This window comes from Suricata suricatta, chromosome 3, assembly GCF_006229205.1.
Source record: "Suricata suricatta isolate VVHF042 chromosome 3, meerkat_22Aug2017_6uvM2_HiC, whole genome shotgun sequence".
In the NCBI taxonomy this organism is placed as follows: Eukaryota; Metazoa; Chordata; class Mammalia; order Carnivora; family Herpestidae; genus Suricata; species Suricata suricatta.
Window position 1 is genome coordinate 102,355,111 of NC_043702.1, and position 21,259 is coordinate 102,376,369.

Genomic DNA, 21,259 nt, shown 5'->3' on the forward strand with positions numbered 1-21,259 from the left:
GCCCCGCTCCTATAAGGGGCGCGGGCCGGGGTGCGGATTCCAGCGCCGGTGGCGGAGGTGCAGCGGCGGCTCCCCGCCCGGGGTGGCTGCGGGCTCAGGCACCTTCAAGGAGGGGGAGCAGAGGGAGAGGCGGGCGAGGCGGGCGAGGGGGGCGCGCACGGCGAGCGGCAGGTGCAGGGACCGGAGCTCCAGCCGCAGCTCGGAGGCAGACCCCGTGGGCTTTCGGTGGAGCGCCTGGACGCGGGATGGAGTGAAGCTGCGAGTGCATCTCCTCGGGGGGGAGGGAGGGGGCCGGGCGGTGCGGAGGAGAGAGGACGAGGGAGGAGAGAGAGACCGAGAAGCAGCAGCAGCAGCCGCGGCGGCCGGCGCCTGCGAATTTGGGATCCGCCTGGGAGGGACCGCTTCCTTGGGGAAATGGATTCTGTACCGCAGCTGACCAGCGTTTTCACTTTGCTGCTCTCCGGCTTGTGGCATGTGGGATTAACGGCGACAAATTGTGAGTACCAGGAGCCGGGAGCGGGTAGGCGAGGCGAGGGACGCTGGCGTTGGAGAAAGACACTCAAGTGTCCAACGCGTGTTCAATTGTGCCTGCTCCGAGCCCAGGGAACGGGGGGAGGTGCTGATTGGTCTGGTTCCATCGCTCCAACCATCCCAAAAGTTAGCAGAGCTCCGAGGAGCCAGCCCCGCCGGATCGCCTACCCTTCCCTCCCGAATCGCAAAGTTCCGGGGAGCAGGGAAGGGTGTTTTCCTGTAGCCGCCAACCAGCTCCGCGCTCGACGCCTGCTTGGTCTCAGGCAGAGCCTTCCCGGAGAAGGGCCCCGGGCTCTGATCGTCTGCGCGGAGGGCTGGGTGCTCCCGAAGGTAGAGGTGCTCCCTGCCACCGCGCTCAGGGACAGAGGCTGGTCTCTGGATGCCGCTGCCTGGGATTTGCAGTCTGCCCAGTGCCTCATGAGACTCGGCTTTCGGCTCTCCCCTAGGCGGAAGGCTTCGGTTGGGGTATCTCGCGACCGAGAGGCATAGGTTTAACAGGATCGGGAGTTTGGCCTAAGAGTCGTGGCCCAGTGTAGTCAAAACCACAAGATCAATGGCTGCCCTGTTACAGAAGGAAGAGCTTTGATGCACACTCCACCCCCCAAATCTTTGTGCCTAAGAACCCATAATGAGTATGCACTAAGTGTACACTCTGTCGTCCAAGCTCTAACCTCAGCAAGTGCAGGGCATTTAATTTAATAGGCAGGAAGGCTGGACACCTGGGGATCCGCCACCTGCACTATGTATTTAAAGAACCTAGTTCGTTGAAGTTGAATACATCGCTAGAGCCATCAGAGGTTCAAGCTCAATTGCTCAGCTGCCTCTCTAGGCAGAGAGAGGGAAGTTTTTTGCAGCTTGGGAACTCCTAAATGAGAAAGAACGCAATTAAGCCATCTGTGTTGTTTCCAAAGACGGTTTATCAAGGTTCCTTGAGCTTCTGGGCTTGCTCCCCTGTCTGCTAACCCGGCCAGGAACCTCAGAAATGCTTAACCACCTTGGAACATAACATAGCTCTTAGAGAAAGGCGATGGGAAGACTACTTAGTACTTGCGAGTCCTCTACATCACTCCTCACCCTCCTGGGTCCGAGAGGACCTTGAGTAAGAGATCCAACACTGCACCTCAAGGGAGGACAATTAGACAAACGTGGTTTACTGAAAATGGTCCAAAGCGGAGCCAGAGTTTCTTCTATCTGTGATTGGAAGTTTTGGAGATTCAGAATCCATAGCTAGTGGTATATGCCGTATAAAGACTTTGTGGAAGTTTGCATTCTAAAGGAGTGCTAAAGAGGTCAGCCTCGCTCTCTAACGCGGGGAGCCAGAAGGACTTGGTGTAGAAATCATTTCAGAGAATAGGGAGAAATCGGTTAGAATCTGAGGTTTCTCTTCTTCTCCTCCGTTCTCCTTCTCTCCTCCCCCTCCTCCCCTCTTCCTCCTCTTCCTTTTCCTTTTTCCTCTTTCAAGTTAAATTGTTCCCAAGGTTCTTTAGAAAAACATCTAAGTGGTTTAGTTGGAGGAAGTTAGGCATGGTGATGTGTTAGCCAGCCTGCCTCCTAAAACACTAGAGGTCAGTATTGTCCTAATGATGCAAAGGTATAGCAGTGAAATAGCTCTTTTTCCTTTAGCACATTTACCTCTCTGGAAATAGTGAATATTTTGAAGATTCACAAAGGTGGGGTGAGGAATAAGGGTGAAAGAGGTAGAACATACTCTATGGGAACGTGGTTTGGGCTTCCTTATGTGGCACCTTTTCTTAAGAGCAAGGGAAAACAATAAGTTGCAGAATGCCATTTTCGGTAAATTAATTGAATTATGGTTAATATGTTATCATAATGCTCATGAAACCTGAATGGCATGGATTTAAGGCTCGTGCTTACTGATGTAGCAATAAAGCTAATTCTTAAGATTGAAAATGAAACTTTGTGATAATGAGCTTTAGTATTTCATCAAGTGACAGTTTAATTTCCCTATTTCCAATCAACATTTCAACTGAGGGCACATTGCTTGCTAAATGTTTGGGGTTCAGTGTTCTTAAAGAATGATACATGTTTTTTATTATGCCGAACAAAATACATTCATTCAATAGACTGGCAGCAGAAATTTGCCTATCAACTCTGTACACCTTGGTGGTCTTCAGAAGTTGTGTTGCACAGCGTCTAAGGAAAAAACATTAACCTTCCACAATTCTTCCAGACTTCAGCTGTCCACACACTTTAACCGTTAAATATACGTTTTCATTTACTATCTATCTACAATCCGTTAGCAATTATATGCATATACTGAGGAGGATAAATCTCCTTCCTAGTGGTCAATTTGTATAAGTATATAGGTTATTTGGAGAGTTTTTTCAAGATTTTTTTTATATTTTGAAAGAATATGTTCTGTCATTCATAACAGTAGCCCCACAAATGGATTATTTACCCAGATGCTTCATAGTACCTAAGAATGCCTATGAACTTTGTTCAAATAAAAACAACTTTGAATTGTTTACATTACAATAATAATAATTTGTTGCTATTACTATTGTTGTTTGTAGAATGAGCACCCGTGGGTGCGTGTGTGTATGTTTAATTTTCTCATAATCTGACCAAAATGTGGGCATTTATCTGTAAGAGAGAAATGAATGCCTGCCCCATTACAGGTCTTATAAGTTTCTAATTAAACAAAATTAAAATAAAGTCAGGTTAGAAGGCCAGCTACCGAATAGATATTATGAATCTGTGCAGAGAACATAATTACCAACCAGTAATAAAAACTCTGGAAATTCCCCCATTCCAGATTTTCAGGATATGAAGTAGCTACAATATTTCCTTTGAGTTTACCCTGAGGGAATTAGTTAATTTCGAATGTAGCTATGATAGACCAGCGTTAAATGAAAAACCATTTTACATATAATAACAACTCCTTTGACAACATGAAGAAACGATGTGACTTGATAGTGTTCAAGTGAGAGTAGGAGTTTGAGATGCTGACCTGGCTCTAGCCCTGGTTATGCCACAGCTAACAGGTCAAACGCCTGTCCAGTTATGCAACTTTCCCATGCTTGCGAGCTTAGATATTAAAGCTATTGAGATGTGTTTCTTCTCCCAAACGAACAGCAGCTTGATATTTTGCTGAGAAGATTCTTCAAATATTAGGTATGTTGAAAGACTATTATAATAATAGAACTTGCATTCAGAAGTTAAGAGCAATGCACAGGGTCACCCTTCATTTTATTTTTAACAATCATCAGATGTCATGTGACTGTAGCAGCCTTAATTTTGACCCAGTAAGTCACTTTGAATGATCCCCAAGAATCCTACCTGTTGGTACTACATGCCAGGTTCAAGGAGATAACAGCCTTTCGAAAGAAATAAGAAGCTCTTTATTCTATGATGATGCCATTCATCACAGACAGAACTTCATCTAAAGGATATACAAGGATGTCAATCATATTCATAAACATCTTTAAATAAAGAGATGCAATATACTTTGAGTTGTCTGAAGTTGACGCACAAGCCCAATCAATAGGTAAAATTATAAATAAAGTCAGGCTGACTTTTTTCAGGAGGAAAGTGTTTGCGGTATGTTTCAGTGGCACTTACAGTCAGTAGAAGTGAAGGAAACACTACAATGGTCATTTGGAAGAATCCTAAAGATTTCCCCATGGTTGAACTGGTGGATCTTTAATAATCCATGTGAACTCTCTTTCCCTTCAACCCTGATAGCCCCCATCTCCAAACCGGATTCATATTCTTACAATTGGAAAATATAAATGAAAAACTAAAAAAGCAATGCTCACACCATGGTATTAGGAGGAAATTGGTTTCCATTAGAATAACCTCACCCCAGCCTCTATTGTCATTCAAATAAATATCCTCTAAATTGAAGTTTTCTTTCTTTTTCATTCCAGCTCTTCCCAATTGCTTTTTCTTTCTTTAGTAGGACCCTTTTCCTTTCCTACATTGCTTTACTTCTCAGTGCCCCTTTGTTACAAAACAAAGCAACGTGATATCCTTTGAAATGTTCCTAAAAGCTTTCACTGGTGGTCCAAAGCCCTTTCACTTCTTTGCCAGAACTCTGCTGAAATATGGCTAGACTATATGAAGCTAATTATCCTTGCCAGTTCGGAAGATGGGGAGAGGGTCTAGTTACCACAATCATAACTGAGTCATCGTTCACTCAATAGGACTTTGTCCTGAAGATTGTGTACTCATTGGAGCCAATAATAGCATTTATCATACATAAAGGAAGCTGTCTTCATTCATCAAATCTCTGACACTCTCCGGCAGGTGTCCTTGTAGAGGTTACTGACTTATCCTAATGATCTTGGTGTATTAATTGAAGGAGTTGTACCAAATGATTATTAAGATCCTATCTAGTCCTGATGTATTTTTGTCTTTAACAACTGATGGTGCCTACTGATCATGCCATTTGGATGCATCTGTGATGGTCTTACTCAAAATTGTTAAGCAATTATATTTAGAATAAAAACATAATAGGTTTTAATTCTTACTAACTACTGTGCACTTTGTATCTCTCACTCCATCTGCTGTGTCCGCATAATTAGGCAAGAAAGCATAGCCAGGTAGACTTGATTAAGTCCAGGTTACTTACAGAAGAGTAAATTTAAGGTTAACAGAAGTTAATAATTTCCCCAGGACCATAAAGCTAAGCAATGAAAAAAAATCCAAATTCGGACCTGTGTCTGTCTCCAAAGATCAGACGCTGCAAGATTCATGCCCATGCATTCAGGTGGGGGCCGTGTGTGAGCTGGCATATTGCCTTCGGATCTCTGTGGTTCAGTTAGTCTCTGTAGCTCTGTCCACAGCAAAGGGCAGGGAGGGAGCAATTTCCACTGGAGCCAACTCCTGAGTTATACCTTACAAAAAAAAGGAGAAAAAGAGAGAGAGAGAGCAAGCAAGGAAGGAAGGAAGGACGGAAATTGGAATCTAGATTGGATGCCAGATACCAAAAACATCACAATGGTCAAAGATAAGAGGCCTCATATCTGGAAGAGCACCAGATGCTTTAGTCTTTTTTTAAAGTTTCAATAACAAACAGGACAGAGAAACAGCATAGTCTTGAAGAAGACTTGTAACCACACACACTCACACACACACACACACACACACACACACACACACCACACACACACTTTCCCTGTACTGGGTCAGGTGCCCCTATGTATGACTTACTGTATTTCCACAACACTTCTAATACTCCTTATCTCTCCACATAGGTGCACAGTTCCCCAATTATCACATTTCATTTGAATGTCTATATTCAATTACTAAAACATTGGCCGAAAGAATGGATGAGAGAATCAGCAAGTGATTTCCAACGAAGATTTTAAACAAAAATTCTTCTATGGTTCTGTTGCTAACATCTTTTAAAATGTATTTGGCTTGTGTTTTTAACTGGCAAGTATAACTTATTATTGTTTTGGAAATGGTAAGGAGATCTGACTTCAGTACCGAGTTTGAGCTAATTTTATTAACTTGCTTTTGCAATTTTAATGAACATTCCCTATATAGGCTGAAAATACACAAATATATAGCTATAAAAATCTTTCTTCATAGCCCTGGGTTCAGAATAAAAAGGAAAAATTTGAATGCTACTTAACAGGGTTTTAGTAGTAAGTTACTGGAAAGATTTTATTTTTTTGCAAACTGACCACATTACCTCAATAAAATTATCCTGAGCCTCCAATGTTACCTCTTGAGGCTGTGGTTGGATGAAGCTTCAAGTGTTAATAGTTCATATGTGTCACTCGTTTGAAAAACTTATTGAAGAAATGTGTCCCAACAGAAAGCTCTCTTCCTAAACTCAGGTTTTTCTAGAAACAGGAGAAAGAAAGATGAATAAGAAGATACAGTCTATGATCTCAAGGAACTTTGAACATGGGCAGCCAGACAAATAAATCTTTAATCACGTCAAAGTGATAAATGTTATCGCAAAGATAAGCACAAGGTGTAATGTGAGACACAAAAGGAGCATTTCAAACTGTCTGGGGTGTCAAGGCAGGCTCTTGGAGCAAAGAGAGTTGGAAGTTAAGACTTCAACAGTCAGACTTTACTCACTGGGGAAATGGAGTGGGGGGGCGGGAAAGGTTATCACAGGCTTTTTGTGTGAGGCTTAAGAGTGACGCTTATTTTGGTGACCAATTGCAGGAGCTTATAGGCATATGGAGAGAAAAAGAAATTGAGAAATTGGTAAGCAGGGAGGGAAACTCATCTTTGCTCTTCGAGCTGTGAGCTTCATTGAAAGATTTTGTATATGTTAGATGATACAGAATCAGATATTTGTTTTGAAAGAAAATCACCATATGAAGGATAGCCTGGACGGGGCCAACACTAGCAGAAGAGAACTAGTTAGCAGATTATCGCAGTAACTCAGGTGATAATAAGAGCCTAAAGAAGGACTTTTCAGAATCTGCAGAGGTCACAAAGAACCAGAAAGAGAGCAATGGCGAAGCCCATTGAAAACATAGGGATATGTGAACTAGTAAACTCACAGAAGGCACAGATTTGTGGTTAAAATGTATTCTATAACTGCTTCCATTGTTTTTGACAAATGAGAGCTATAGATGCTGGAAAAGGTACTCTGTTCTCTGAAATGAAGTTCTTCTCTGGGAATACCAAACGACCATATTCTCAGAGCAGTATATTTCATATTTGCATGACACGATATAGCACATGCTGTCTGTATCCATCATCTTGATGCATCTTGTAGTCTGTAAATTACACTGGTTTTTGTCAGCAGAGTGAGGCCTAGTCATTAAGGAATGTGTAATTAAACCTCCGTGTTTCTGTTCTTGATCCCCTTCTGATGGGGGAGGGTACACCAGAGATCATTGCTATGATCTGTGACTGCTCTTTGGGAAGAGAAACAAAGGGAAGTTGAGTGCGCCACCTGGATTTGCTATCATTGGTAATTGATTTGCTGGCATAAATTCCATGTCTCTACATTTCTAACTGCTTTTGTGCATATTCTTGGGGGTTGATTAATGCCATCTGTTCACTGGATCAGCTGAATTGATTGAGTTTTAAAGGATGACAACAGTAATGTTGAAGATAGGGAAAAAACGAAAGGGAAATGCCAAAACACGCTCATGATGTATATTATTTTTAACTATCCACCTTTGGAACAGAAATACCCTTGGAAGCCAATCCAAGGCAAATAGCAGTCTAAAGGAATTTGCCTAACACACAGATGCTGGTAGGTGTTTGTCTGGGCCACTGTTTGCTGAATATACGTGCTCACTTCTCTCCCCCTCCACCCCCTTACCCCTTCCCTCTCTCCCTCCCTCTAACTTTCCCTTCCTCTCTTTCCCACTCCTCTCTGTCATGTGGCCATGTATTTTTGATATTACGATTGGCTTTTCCCTGAGCTCATGGTTGTGTTAAGATGTGAGGTGGGGGGGGCAGAGATAAAAAATCTGTTATATTCTAGCATTTCCTTGTTATAAACTACGTGGGCACAGTCACAAAATGTGAAACCTCCCATCAAGGCCTATTCTAAGGTCAGGCCTGACAGGGATCGGCCTCCCACAGGGCACTTGGGAAAGCCCACTTGATACCAACACCCCCCTACCCATCTGTCCCCAGACAGTTTGTCCGCCAACTCCATCAGTGCCTTGAATCTGTCAATACAGGAGAAAGCCTTTCAATGCATAGAAATAATCCTTAAGACACAAAGCTCCCTGGGAAAGAAAATATAGAGATGTATATCTATGCTGAACAATACTCAATGGGGAAGAATAGACTTTTCCTGAAGAAAAGTTAATAGAAGAGATGGTATTGGGTATCTGAAGGAGAAGAAGAGGATGTTCTGAGTGGGGGAAGGGCAAAGAAAGGGAATGTCCAGGGTGTCTAAGACAAGTGTTCCCAACTTTCTGATTTTGCCCAGAACCCTCCCTATTCCAAGCAGGTGCGCAATGGGGAGGCAGTGAGGGAGGTTGGGCGGGGTGTATGTCACACAGTTCTGGGTTGATTTAATTCTCACTCGGCGAATATTTCCTACAGATAATAACATGGACCTTGTGGAGTTAGTATGAGGGTAACATGAATTACTCTCTACAAAATGACATGATGTGGGAATTAATAGGTAAGCCTGTTATTATAATTATGTATGAACCTCAACATGGATTCTCTCAGAATCAGTTATAATACAGATCAGGGCAAAGACGTTTCCTTTCTCAAGCAAAGGTAGAAGGGCTCACTCTCCCTTCATTTGCGTGAGCAGACAGCTGAGTGATTGGTGAGTCAAATAGAAACTCATTCTTATGTTAACTCCAATGTCAAGGGGACTGTGGGTAGATTCGGTCTCCAACTGACCAAAACACGACTGTTGGGATTCCTCACTTGATTCCGATCTCCTTTGGGGCATGACCACAGCTTCGGGGCCTTGGCCAGAGAACCTGCTCACTGAAAAGCTCACAGAGAACCTCCTGGGAGAGTGGACTGGGGAGGTTCATCTAGAAAATTGAAGAGCACAGGCTTTCCAGAAAAGTGAGCAGGCCTTTACAGATAGTGTCAGCATTATGGAGGAAGTGACCTTGATTGGACCTTGAGAAAAACTGGTAAACCAGGGCAGGAGTGTGTGTTATGTATCCCTAGTGTCCAAAGCCCTCTGTCTGTAGGAGGCTCAGGCAGGAAGTCAGGAGAAAGTTCCTCCCACGCACTGGATGCGTGCATAGGATCCTGCATAGGGTAGGTCAATAGACATGCTCTCGTTAAGGTTAAGTGAAAGATCAGGTGCTGGTATGATGATTGGTGAAAAATAAATGCTTCTTCCATTTTCAAGTGAATAGTTCATTCATTCATTCATTCACTCATTTGAAACATATTTATGAAACGCCTCCTGTGCATTCATTTCTGTATGCATTCCTAAAGCCTTTGGTTCACTGACTGTCCGTGGATGGGGGTAAGGATTGCTGACCACGTAGCCACAACAACAATAACAACAAAACATAGCAGTATCTCTTCAGAACAAGGCTGTGGTGCTGTGGCCTCCACCCTGTTCCTGATTAGTTTATTAAACAGCCTTGCCTGTTCCTAGATCTCTTGTCTCTGCTCCCTTGTCTTCAGTGTTTCTTCCCCTTGGCCCCAACCCACCTGCTTCCTAAAGCCCCTTCCTTTTTTCTTCCCTTGTCCCATCCCTTCCATCCTTCCTTATGTTCTTCCACTCCTCTTCTCTTTTTTTTCTCTGCTCCCTCTCTATCTCTGCCTCTCTTTCTTCACCCTGCCATGTGTCCATCAACATTTACTAAATGACTCGTTTTTATGTTTTGTAGTCAATGCTAACACTTTTCAAACTTTCCCACTAAAGTGCTGCTTATCAGGAGAAAAAAAAAAAAGAAAGAGTGCCTGAAAACCCAGGAGATTCTTGAGTCTGCCTCAAGTAGCCACTAAAGCATGTAATTTAGTGAATTTTTGTCTTAAGCTGTCAGGCACATTTGCATTCTATTCTGCATGATAGCCATATTTATATTACGATAAAATGTACTTTCCCAAGATCTCCCATTAAAAATGGATGAGCAAAGTTGATTCACTTAACCCATGGCAGAGGGCCACATGTGCCCAGAGGCACAGGCCTGAGCGTTTTGGCTCTTTCTCCCCATGTGTGCCTTCCAGGGCTTCTGTGTGATGGTGAATGACTTGCCTGTCTCCCCTCTCATTTGGAGCAAAAGCAGCTTCATTTGCCATCCACTTCGACTGGTCTGTGAGCTACACATTATGATTAATCAATAATGAGAGGTGAGAAGAGCTTATCCATTCACAGGAGGAAAGGAAAGCCACAAGCCTACTAAGTGAATGGAAATGGAGCCGTTTGGAGGGGCTGTGGGCAAGAAGTCTGCAGAGCTCCCCAGGCCCGCCCTGCACCCCCGGCAGTCACCTGGCCATGTGCTACCACATGCATGAGGTTTACTCTTGAGTGAATGAGCTCTGCCAGGTTACAGGATTGGGGTCAACAAGGGCAGATTCTTTCTGATTGGAGACAGGCTGAGCTCACCAGGATATTAAAAGAGAGATTAATGCCTCTCATGCTACAACAATCAGGAACCTTTTGACACAATCAAAAGAAATGAAACCAGCAGATTGGAACCGGAGAACACTGGAGATTAGAGATAAAGTTAAGTCATGTGTTTCTTGGTTGGCAGGGTTTCTAGTGTGAAGTGTGGTACCTGATGAGGTTTCCTATTCCTCCCCACAGTTCTAGGGGACAGTCATTGTCTCCTCCATTGTAGAGTGAGAATGCGCTGGCTCGGATGGTCAGATTATTTACCCAAGATCAAAGAGCTAGGAGGTGGTCACACTGGGATTATACCCAATGTTTCCCTGACTGCAAAGTCTGTACTTGTTTTCACTCTACTTGTGAATGTTTCCTTGAACCCAATGCCAAGGCTGAGCCATCCTTGAACTTGAGTTGATGTTCAGATTTGCAGATTTGCAGCCTTTTTTCTGATCCAGCGTGAGAAAATCCTTGTCAGGCTAGACCTAGAGATTCCTCCTGGGGTGGTGCAGGTCACCTTTTCCTAACCTTACAGGCAGTCCTTTCCCTGCATCTAGAAGTCCCGGTGGCAAACAGTTCCTGTACTTATAACCATTTGTACAAGTTGATTGTATTACTTATGCCATCGACTGTCTGTGGCCAGGTTCCCTGCCTATCACCACCAGCTCTATCACCCAGTGGATTCCATGATCGGCACCTACTGTTAGTATGTTTGTTCCAGTTTCAAACTCCTTTGAGAACTTCCTCAGTAAGTGCAGTATTTCTTTTTCATCAGGATCCTACTGCCCTGCTCCTAGAATTTGTTAGATGGATGTTCTGGGGTTTTGATTGTTCTTGTTGGTTGGTCTCTGTCTTTGAAGTTCTGTGCTGATAAGAAAAAATGTATTTGTGATTACTCAGGTCACAAGTTCAAATAAGGCAAAAATTGGATGGCCTTCAGATGTGTCCTGTTTGTGCTCTAGGGTTCATCGCACACACAACCAAGAACGTCCTTTCATCCAGTGGGTGTAGATGGGAGCCTGGGTGTAATAAGTACATACCCAGTACCATTATTCTTCGCCATAGACTGGGTGCAGTGATGAGCCCCTACCCTGCTGTCCTTGTCGCGTCTGCTTGATAGAGGAGGACCGGCCCGTGTGTGAACCTCCTTTGATCACAGCCTGCTGGAAAGCCAGGCCAGACAATTTTCTCCTTTACTCCCCAGCTCTCCAGTGCTCTCCCTTCCATCTGGGCTATTGCTTGGCTCAGTTGTGAGGTCTGTCTTTGTGTGTCTCCTTTGTTCCCTTTTTCAGCTATTTTCTTGTCTCCGTGGACCTTCTTGCTTGGGTTTAGAGAGGCTAAGTGGCTCGTTTGATGGCCAGTCCCTCACAGTCTTGCCTCTCCTCCTCTATCAGTGACTGTTGCCAGGAAAGATCAGGAAGAGAACCCTCAAGTGGCTTACACTGAGGCAATAGGCGCTATATTCTAGCTTTCAGGAAGAATTGGTGTTTCAAAGAATAAGACCTTAAATATACAAAACTCATTTCAAGAGCAGAAATTTTGCCTTCCAAAATGAAATCCTACGTCGAATCTCTGTATGTAAAGGAAATTCCAAAGATTGCTGTTTTGGGGGAAATAGGGAGAGGATGGATAGATTTCCACTGCTCAATCTACTCTTCTCTTCCTGAGTCTTTGTGGAAGGACCCTGTAAAAACTTAGGCTTAATTGCAGAAATCTCTGAGTCTACAATTTTATGCAAAAATGATCAGGCATAGGAAAGTTTTGAAGAATGGTGGTCAACATTTGGCTTTTGTGCCAGCAGCAAGGCCATGCTGGTGCTCGCCATCTGCATCTGTTTACAGCAGTCGATGATTGCTGTTAAGGTTATTAATTTTTAATCTTTTAAATATTTGTTTTATTTATTTTTGAGAGAGAGAAAGACACACACACACACACACACACACACACAGAATCTAAAGCAGGCTCTCTGTTGACAGCAGAGAGCCAGATGTGGGGCTCGAACTCATGAACCGTGAGATCATGACCTGAGCCAACGTCGGATATTTAACCCACTGAGCCACACAGGCGCCCAAAGGTTATTGACTAATTTAAATATTATCTCTGTCCAGATGCCTATTGTTAACCCTGTGAAAATCTATTTTTGTCCTGATGCAATTTTATAGAAGTCTCAAGACAAGAAAATCTTATTTGCATTTACAGAATGTAAAAGATTGTAGCTTATCCAGGATGTGTCTCTTCGTTTTGATCCCCTTAGTTAATATAGTCAGTAGCTCTTCTTACTTTAAAGAAATATTATCTTGTAAAGGCCTTTGACTTATCTACCTCCACCCCAGGTATTCCCTTTGGATCTTCTTAAAAAAAGGGATTTCATGTTAGCATACAGTGACTAGCAAAAGACCCACTTGACAGATTGAATTAAAGCAGAGACAGCTTCTGTGAAACCCAAGTGCAGACAGCAAGCCTGGACAGTATAGAAGAGAACCCTTGAGTGCTGGCGCTCTGTTCACAGTGATCTCATACCTCTGCCTCTTCACTTGTGTGAGAAAAATGGACCTTCAGCCTCTTTCAGGGAGGCCCTCTTAATGTGCTCCCTAACGTTGATTAATGTGGCTAGAAGTGGTAAAAGTACACACATTAAATAAAAATGTTGCATGTCTGGATTCAGCTTTGTTTTATTTATTTATATATTTATTTAATTTTTTAAAATGTTTTTTATTTATTTTTGAGACACAGAGAGAGACAGTACGAGCAGAGGAGGGTCAGAGAGAAAGAGATACAGAATCCGAAGCAGGCACCAGGCTCTGAGCTAGCTGTCAGCACAAAATCGGATGTGGGAATCAAACCCACGAACCATGAAATCATGACCTGAGCCGAAGCTGGATGCTTAACTGACTGAGCCACCCAGGTGCCCCTCAGCCTCAGTTTCTGCTTCAGGTTGGACTGTGAAGTGTAACCCCAGGCTCGTGTGTTTGCTTACAGTGCCGTGCATCAGGAGGCCACACTGCATCTAGACCTACACTGTACTTGCTTAGGAAAATAAACCGCCTGGTGAACTCCAAATGCTCTTGCTCTGCATTCTTAATAGAATTTAATATAATGAATAATTTAAGATAATATATATGCCTACACATATATATCTGAGTTATTATTCGTTTTCTTTCATCGTCAATATGCCAGGTAGAGTTTTACAGGTGTATATACTCTATGCAAACTGCTTATTCTGGCAAATGTCAAAACTTATTATCCCCCAAGGTCAATATTGACTTGGGTGTCACCTTTGTGAATACTTACTTCTGCAGATAATGAATTGAAAGGAGCATTTAGATGGAAATTAATATCTATTTATTTTCTGAAATCAAATATGTTTTGCCAGGAAGGTGAATAGATGCTAGGGAGAGGGGGCAGACATGTCCCTCCGTGGCTCTTCTGTGTCAGGGCGGCATGTAGTAAGCATCCTTTGCATTCTAGTTTGATGTGGTTATTTTTTTAATAGTTCTTTCACATGTTCTTTTACCTAATGGACAGAATGCGGATCTTCAAATATATCCAGGCTGACATTTCAGTAACATAATTGGGAGATAATGCTTCCTGAGCATATGGATAAGTATACATGGGATTAATGAGTACCTTAGCCTTGGAATTTATGTAGGCCAAGACGCTGTTACCTGAGAAACACCAAGCTCCTTCAACAACGATCTAATTAAATGAAGAATCCAGGAAGAGACATACGATTACAAAGTGGTTCCTTTGGTTGTAAGGTATTGAGTTTTTGTCTTGAAATAACCTAGGGCACACCATGTGCTTTGGAGATGTGATATGTGTGTCTGTGTAAGCCTATGTGTGTGTAAAGTGCTTGCTTCATTATTAACAGCAGTTAGCACCACATGTTTTTGCACTGTTCAGTGTCTCAAACCAGGTTGAAATTCTCTCCAGAATTTGAGTCTGAGGGATGCCTGGGTGGCTCAGTCATTTAAGCATCAGCTTAGCTCATGATCTCATGGTTGGGGAGTTTTGAGTCCCACATCAGGTGAGGTTCAACCCCTCTTTTGGTGAACACGAGACCCACTTTGGGCGAGCCCTGCTTCTGTCTCTTTCCCTTTCCCCTCTATCTCTCTCTGCCCCTTGTGGAATTCTCTCTCTCTTTCTCTGTCTCTGTCTCTGCCCCTCATTCACTTGTGCACCCCCATAAATAAATAAATAAATAAATAAATAGTCTGCAATAGAAATATTTCCTGCTGTTCTTGTCATCACAGTTTTAGTGTCTCCCCCCCCCCCCCAACACACACTGAATAATGTTCTGGCTTAAAAAGAACTGGTAAGACATGTAAATGAGAATGTAATTGTGGTGGGTACTGTGTGCTGTCATATAGGCATGGAATGTGCATATGCTTTTCTGTACAAGCATTCACACATGTTGCATTCCTGATTTTGTTCTTTATAAGCCAGGTGGATTCGTTTAGCTGTCATATCAGCACATCTTCTCCAGCTGTTAATGGCCTGATAAAAGATTTGGACTTAGAAAAGAATATCATAATTAAGCACACCGACTGTAGCTTAGTAGTCAAGGGAATAAACCACTGTGAAAATTCATTAGTAAAGTTAATCCAAGAAACATCAGAGCAAGTGAAGCAAAATCAATTTAAGGAGAGAATATATAACTCTATTGATGTTCTCACCCTTGTTGATACATTGTTTGGGATAAAGATTCCTAGGTTTTCTGTACAAATATCATTTTTATTGGATATTTCAATTGGACTTGTTGGGTTCCTATTGCTAAGTGTTTTGTGGCTTCATTGGGAAAATGATGTCATTTTGTGTATGGGGAAATACAAACACCTCACTCAATGGCCAATGAAACTCTCATTTTACACACCTTCTAATTCTCATTCCAGATTAGAAACCAAAGCCAAGACGGCAACTCTGCTTTTGCTGTTCTAGAAAGACTCAATTCCTAGAAGAAGCCAAAGGCATTGGGAGGTTTCTTTGTCATTGTTTACATGTGCTTGTGCATACACGTCTGTACAAGACACATGTGTGCTCGGTGGCAATTAATTTAGTTTGTGCTCCTCTTTAAAAAAAATCCATCTGGTAGTATTAGATCAGGAGTTCTCAACCGGAAGTGATTTTGCCTCAGGGAAATTTGTCAATGTCTGGAGATATGTTCAGTTGTCGCCTCTGGAGGCTTGCCTACTGCATCTTGTGGATAGGGGAGCCAAGGGTATTAGTAAGCATGCAGCCATGCACAGATATGCACCCCCCAACAGAGAAGCAGACACGTATCTTGTCCAAAATATCATAGTAGCCAAAGTCTGAGACATTCTGGTGAGATCTGTTAGTTATGGAATATCATGTGTTCACTGACGAAACAACACACACACCCTAAACCTTTCTTCTAACATCTAGTCCTGTGGCAAGAGCCTTAGAATAGAAGAAGAAATATTCTGGTCCTGATTTTGCCACTTACTGACTGGCTGCTCATTCCATGTTTTTCCCAAGGAAGGGTGGTGATATCTTCCCTATATCGTGAATAACAAATGAGAGAAGGAATTTCTTTGGAGAAGCTGCACACACAGAGTTTTGAGATACTGATAGTTATGTCTTTTGGAGCAATAATGGTCTGGCTATACTGTCCTGGTAGACTAGACACAGGAAGGATAGCAGGGCGAAATAGGCCCAGTGTGAAGAGGGACCAAGGGGATACATCCTGGACTGGGAATTGCAAGGTAAATTTCACACCAGTTTCCAGTTTTTCTAGTTACCTTGTGGTTCAGCATTCAGTCTTGTCTTGAAAATCCTCTGGTCATGCCTCCTCAGTGAGAGTGCCAGGGTGCTCCCATATGCACTAATGAAAATCTGTTTCATAGCAAAGCATTTTCTAATCACTTGTCTCTTTTTTCTTTCTTTTTATAGCTTTAGCTCTAGCATACATATATATTTGGGAAGTTCTGGGAAGAAACCAAGGGTGTCAAAGTGGTGTATGATAGTGCTTCCTGACATTCAGGAAAGGCAATGAACCATCTCTTCAGATGACATTTTTCTACCTCGTCTAACAACTCATAGATTAGTTAGATAAGGATCCTGGCTTTGATTGCTTATCTGCTCCAATCCAATCTTCAATTTTTAAAAGCAATTAAAGCAGAAATACAGCGTTTAATTTGTCTTCTCAATGGAAATGGGGTGATTGGCCTTGGCCTCTACTGGAACTCTGCTTTTTGAAAAAGGCAGGTTATAAAAGTCAGAAATTGGCAAAGAGACCTTTGGAGTTATGTAATCCAGCCATAACCTGTATAACCAGTGTCTCCACATTCCCTAAAAGGCTTCCAGACAGTTGGCAACTCCATCCTACCTTTTTAAAGTTTATTTATTTATTTTTAGAGAGGGGGGGAGAGAGAGAGAGAGAGAGGGAGAGGGAGAGAGAGAGGGAGGGAAGGAGGGAAGGAGAGAGAATGACTGGAGGAGGGGCAGAGAGAGAGGAAGAGAGAAAATCCCAAGCAGGCTGTGCACTGTCAACACAGAGCCGGATGCAGCACTTGATCTTATGAACCATGAGATCATGACGTGAGCTAAAATCTAGAGCTGGACACGTAAGTGACTGAGCCACCCAGATGCTCCATCCTGCATCTTATAAGCATAGAAGTATGATTTCACAGGATAGCTCACTTTCCTCCACAGAAATAAAATTCATAGGGCATCCTTTCTCCCATCGTGCCCAAGCCTGCATCCATACCCCACCAAACCACTGCTCTTAGCTCTGCTCACTGGGGCATCTCACACCAAGTGTCCTCCCTCTACATCATGATTTTTCTGCAAAGCCGTAAGGGTAGCACCCCCATTTATCTTGGGCTTCTTTTATTTTTCCTACAACATGGTTCCCCCTCCTTGCATTTCCTACCATCATGTTCCACTATTTTGTACATACTCTACTTTGTCAATGCTATATTTAAAACATAATGTCCACAGGCCACCTGGGCGGCTTAGGCTGTTAAGTGGTTGACTCTTGATGTCAGCTCATGTCATGATCTCCCAGTTTGTGAGTTCAAGCTTTACGTCAGGCTCTGCGCTGACAGTGCAGAGGCTGCTTGGGATTCTCTCCTCCGTCTGTCTCTCTCTGCCCCTCCCTTGTTCATGCTCATGCTCTCAAAATAAATAAACATTAGAAAATTAAAAAATAAATAAAATATAATGTCCAGAATAGAACAAAATCATTCCTCTGGACTTGTGTTACTGACCCGTGTGAGTCACAGTGTGGTGGCTATAAGGAAGCCTGGGTCACAGGGGAGATTCAGAAAGGTTTTACAACAACATAAAGCTTTAAGTTTAAAATGAATCAAGCTAGAAAGCACCATATAGCCGTGTCATGTAAAGGCCATTGGTGTCTCTTCTTTCCTGTGTTCACTTAATTAGTCCTCTGTTGATATAAATGGTTCTCTTCACTCTGCTCAAGGATATCTTGCAAAAGTTTTTCTTGTTGGTTTCTCCTAAATTGAGTAAAGTAGAAATTTCATCTTATCTCTATCTTTAGAAATCTCCACGATCCAGTCTTGGGCCTCTATTCTCAAGTCTTCACTCTTACTATTACTTTCCTCTGAACCCTTAAAACTTGTACAATATATATTACATCTTTAAGCTCTTAATTATATACTGCCTTTTATTGGCTTCCGTTTATTTTTCCTTTGCATTCAGAATATGTCTGATTGCAATTTAATGTAAGGAATTATAGGCTCTGTTTATAATATTAGTATTTACCATTATTGACTGCTAAGTCAAATTGTTAATGTTTGCTAACCACCATATTCCTTCCACTGAGAAGAGAATTTTAGACCCTTGCCTGGAGCTGAGATTCTAACAGCTTGTTAATATATCATTCTCATTGACTGGAGAAAGTCACATTCGTTTCCCGAAAATTTTTGGAGTACAATTCCAAACTAGGAACAGATTTTAGCTTTGGTGTAGAAACACATTCAACTTCTGAATTTAAACCATGGCTACTTTGATAGTGGAAGAGAGAGTCCCACCGGCCTGGTTTTCTATCTTCCTGATGCCATCTTTATGGAGACAATACGTGTATTGGTCCCTAGTCAGGGTCCCCCTCTGTGATTTTACTTTTGCCTAAATTTTTCATAAAGTCTTATTGTTGTTCCTGTCTCCTCTACTGTCCTGATGATGGATGCTGTGAAATGATCACAGCATGTTTGGGGACCCGTATCATTCAGGGTGACCTCATCTCTGAACCCAAGCTTTTCAACTGTAACTTTAGCACTATTGCCATCACAGAAGGAAGCAATGATAATGAGGAAAGACGCACAATCACACACACACACACACACACACACACACACACACACACTAATTGGTTCCCAGAGAACCAATTTTATTCAAAGGTTAAGAAATTCACGTTATTTTAATATTTAAGAAAGTAGAAATGTTCTGGAGCAGGATATAAAATATCATGGAATTTTCAAATGAAATGTAAGATTTCAAACATGTGTCGGCTTCAAAATGTGTATCCAGTCAAGGTTTAAGGGTTCACTCTTCTCTGACTTATGAACTTCTCAGGAAAAAACTTAGTAAAGAATTTCCCTGAGTCCATTTCTATGGGCATACATTAAGCCTTTCAGCCTGATCTTCAGTTGAACATTTCTTTCTCAGGGCACCTGGATGGCTCAGTTGGTTAAGTGTCCAACTTCAGCACAGGTCATGATTTCACAGTTTGTGGGTTCAAGCCTCACATCAGGATAAGCGCTAATAGCCCAGAGCCTGCTTAAGATCCTCTATCTCCCCTTCTCTCTGCCCCTTCTCTGCTCCTGTGTTGTCTCCTCTCAAAACTAAATCAACATTAGAAAAAGAAAACTTCTTTCTCTAAATCCTTTTTCCTCTTTAGGACAGTTATTAGATTGTGTTACAACAGAACAATGTTATAGTTGTGTGTGTCTTATTTCCCATGACCCACTGATCACAAGGCACTGTGTGGGTAATGATAACATTAATACTCACTTTTTAAATTTGAACACCAGGCTTAAACATACCTCCACTAATGGCTTTATGTGTTGGGGAAGAAAGTGGAAAGAAATTATATGACAGAAAGCCCATATCTCACCCCAGCTCCCCACCCATCCTAACCTTCTCACAGAAAGTCCAGCATGGACTCTGCATTAGCACTCTTCAGGATTCATATTTTGCATTGAAAAGGTGCTGTGACTCCCCTGAAATTGTGGACGGATTGCTCTGTCTCTATGTGCATCTGTGCATTTTTCTTGGATGAGCTTACATTTCACCTGATTTCCAAAACACGTCTGTGACCCAGAAAAGATGAAGAGAGAAAGATTTTGAGAGCCTCATTACCCTGCATGTCCTTAGGGAGGGGAGGAGGGGAAGGTCTTGCCCTAGATGCCAGCAATTGTGAAGTTTATCTAAGTGTGCATGAGTGGCACGTTCTTTCCCAGCTTCTGACAGGATGGGTGTGAGCTCCTTGGGGCCCAGGGCTGTGTGAGAAGGAGCCCCCTCAAAGGGGGACAGCCATATCAAATCTAAAAGACAAAGGCAAGAAAGAAACTTTGAGTTTCACAATTTTGCCAGTGGCCAAATATCCACGTGGCAAACAAGTGGGGATTTATACAGATGAACATTTTTATCAAAAAGAAAGGAGATTTTAAAAACTTATTCAGAACCTGTCCCTTTGTCTTTTCCTTCCCCTCCCCTGCCATCCTTCATAAAAGAGAAAAAAGGAGACAAGAACAGCTTAATGTCTAGAATTTGCAAGTCTCTGAATATCCACCTGAAAACAGCTACCCCCCACTGAGAAATCACTGAACCTGAATCATTCTCCATTGCTTCAGAGGATAGATGGTTGAGATATCCATTATTTTTCTTCAAATGTCAGGTGCCCACAGCAATTAACTAATCACACTCCTACCAGGTCAAGTTACAGGGTGAGGTACATTTCATATAAGAAAAAGACAATTGGTTTGTTAATGCTAAGGGAACTTTCTAGAGGGAGAGACGTGAAGAGAGAGGTATTTCAATGTAGGTGAAGGCTCCCAGGGAGTGCCTTGACATACCCCCTGAGTCAGGGAATGGCTGTGACTTTGGGCTGTAGCCTTGGGCACACATTCTTATTAGGTTAATACTGGAATGCCCTCCAAAATCTCCAATATAAGAGATTTCTTTGATATCGAAATCTCAAAACTCCCTAAGACTAAGCGTGGGCGGGCTGCTCATTCAAGTCATGCTTCCTTCCGTGGTTATCTACCGTGGCCTAAGAATTGAGTGTTATTATGTGACAGCAATATTAAGGACAAAGAGGGCAAGGAAGGACTAACATTTCTGGGACACTTCTAGACCAGAAACAATTCTGTCGTTTACACCTGATAGCACACCATCTTTGTAATTATCCTGCATGCTAAGTATATGTCAAATCTGAGTTTATAGGTAAGGAAATGGAGGCACAGATAGGTAAACTCACTTGTCTGAGGTCCTGTAGCTGGAAAGTGGAAATGTCAGCTCAGGCAGTCTGGCTCCAGAGCCCAAAACCTTTATGTCAGAGATTGGCGTTACGATCCTTATTTAACAAAGCAGAAAATGAAGGTACATGAGAGAATAAGCTTACCCAAGGTTTATCACTGGTTCACACAGAGCTTGGCTTTGACCTAGGGCTCTCTGATTAAACATGCCTTTTCCTGTGAAACATTCCTTCCTTTAACCTGCTTCTTGCATATTATATTGGAATTCAGCCCT

The 21,259-nt window shown here is 42.5% G+C and overlaps 1 protein-coding gene across 2 annotated transcripts in view; it reads left to right on the forward strand.

Moving 5' to 3' along the window:
• The first annotated feature begins 355 nt into the window (after window positions 1–355).
• Window positions 356–21,259, forward strand: part of CNTNAP5 (contactin associated protein like 5) — a 789,622-nt gene continuing 768,718 nt past the window's right edge. For both annotated transcript variants that reach the window (XM_029934734.1, XM_029934735.1), the window contains exon 1: window positions 356–496. In XM_029934734.1, the coding sequence (XP_029790594.1) occupies window positions 415–496 (82 nt within the window). In that variant the 5' untranslated portion in view covers window positions 356–414. The remainder of the gene's footprint in view (window positions 497–21,259) is intronic.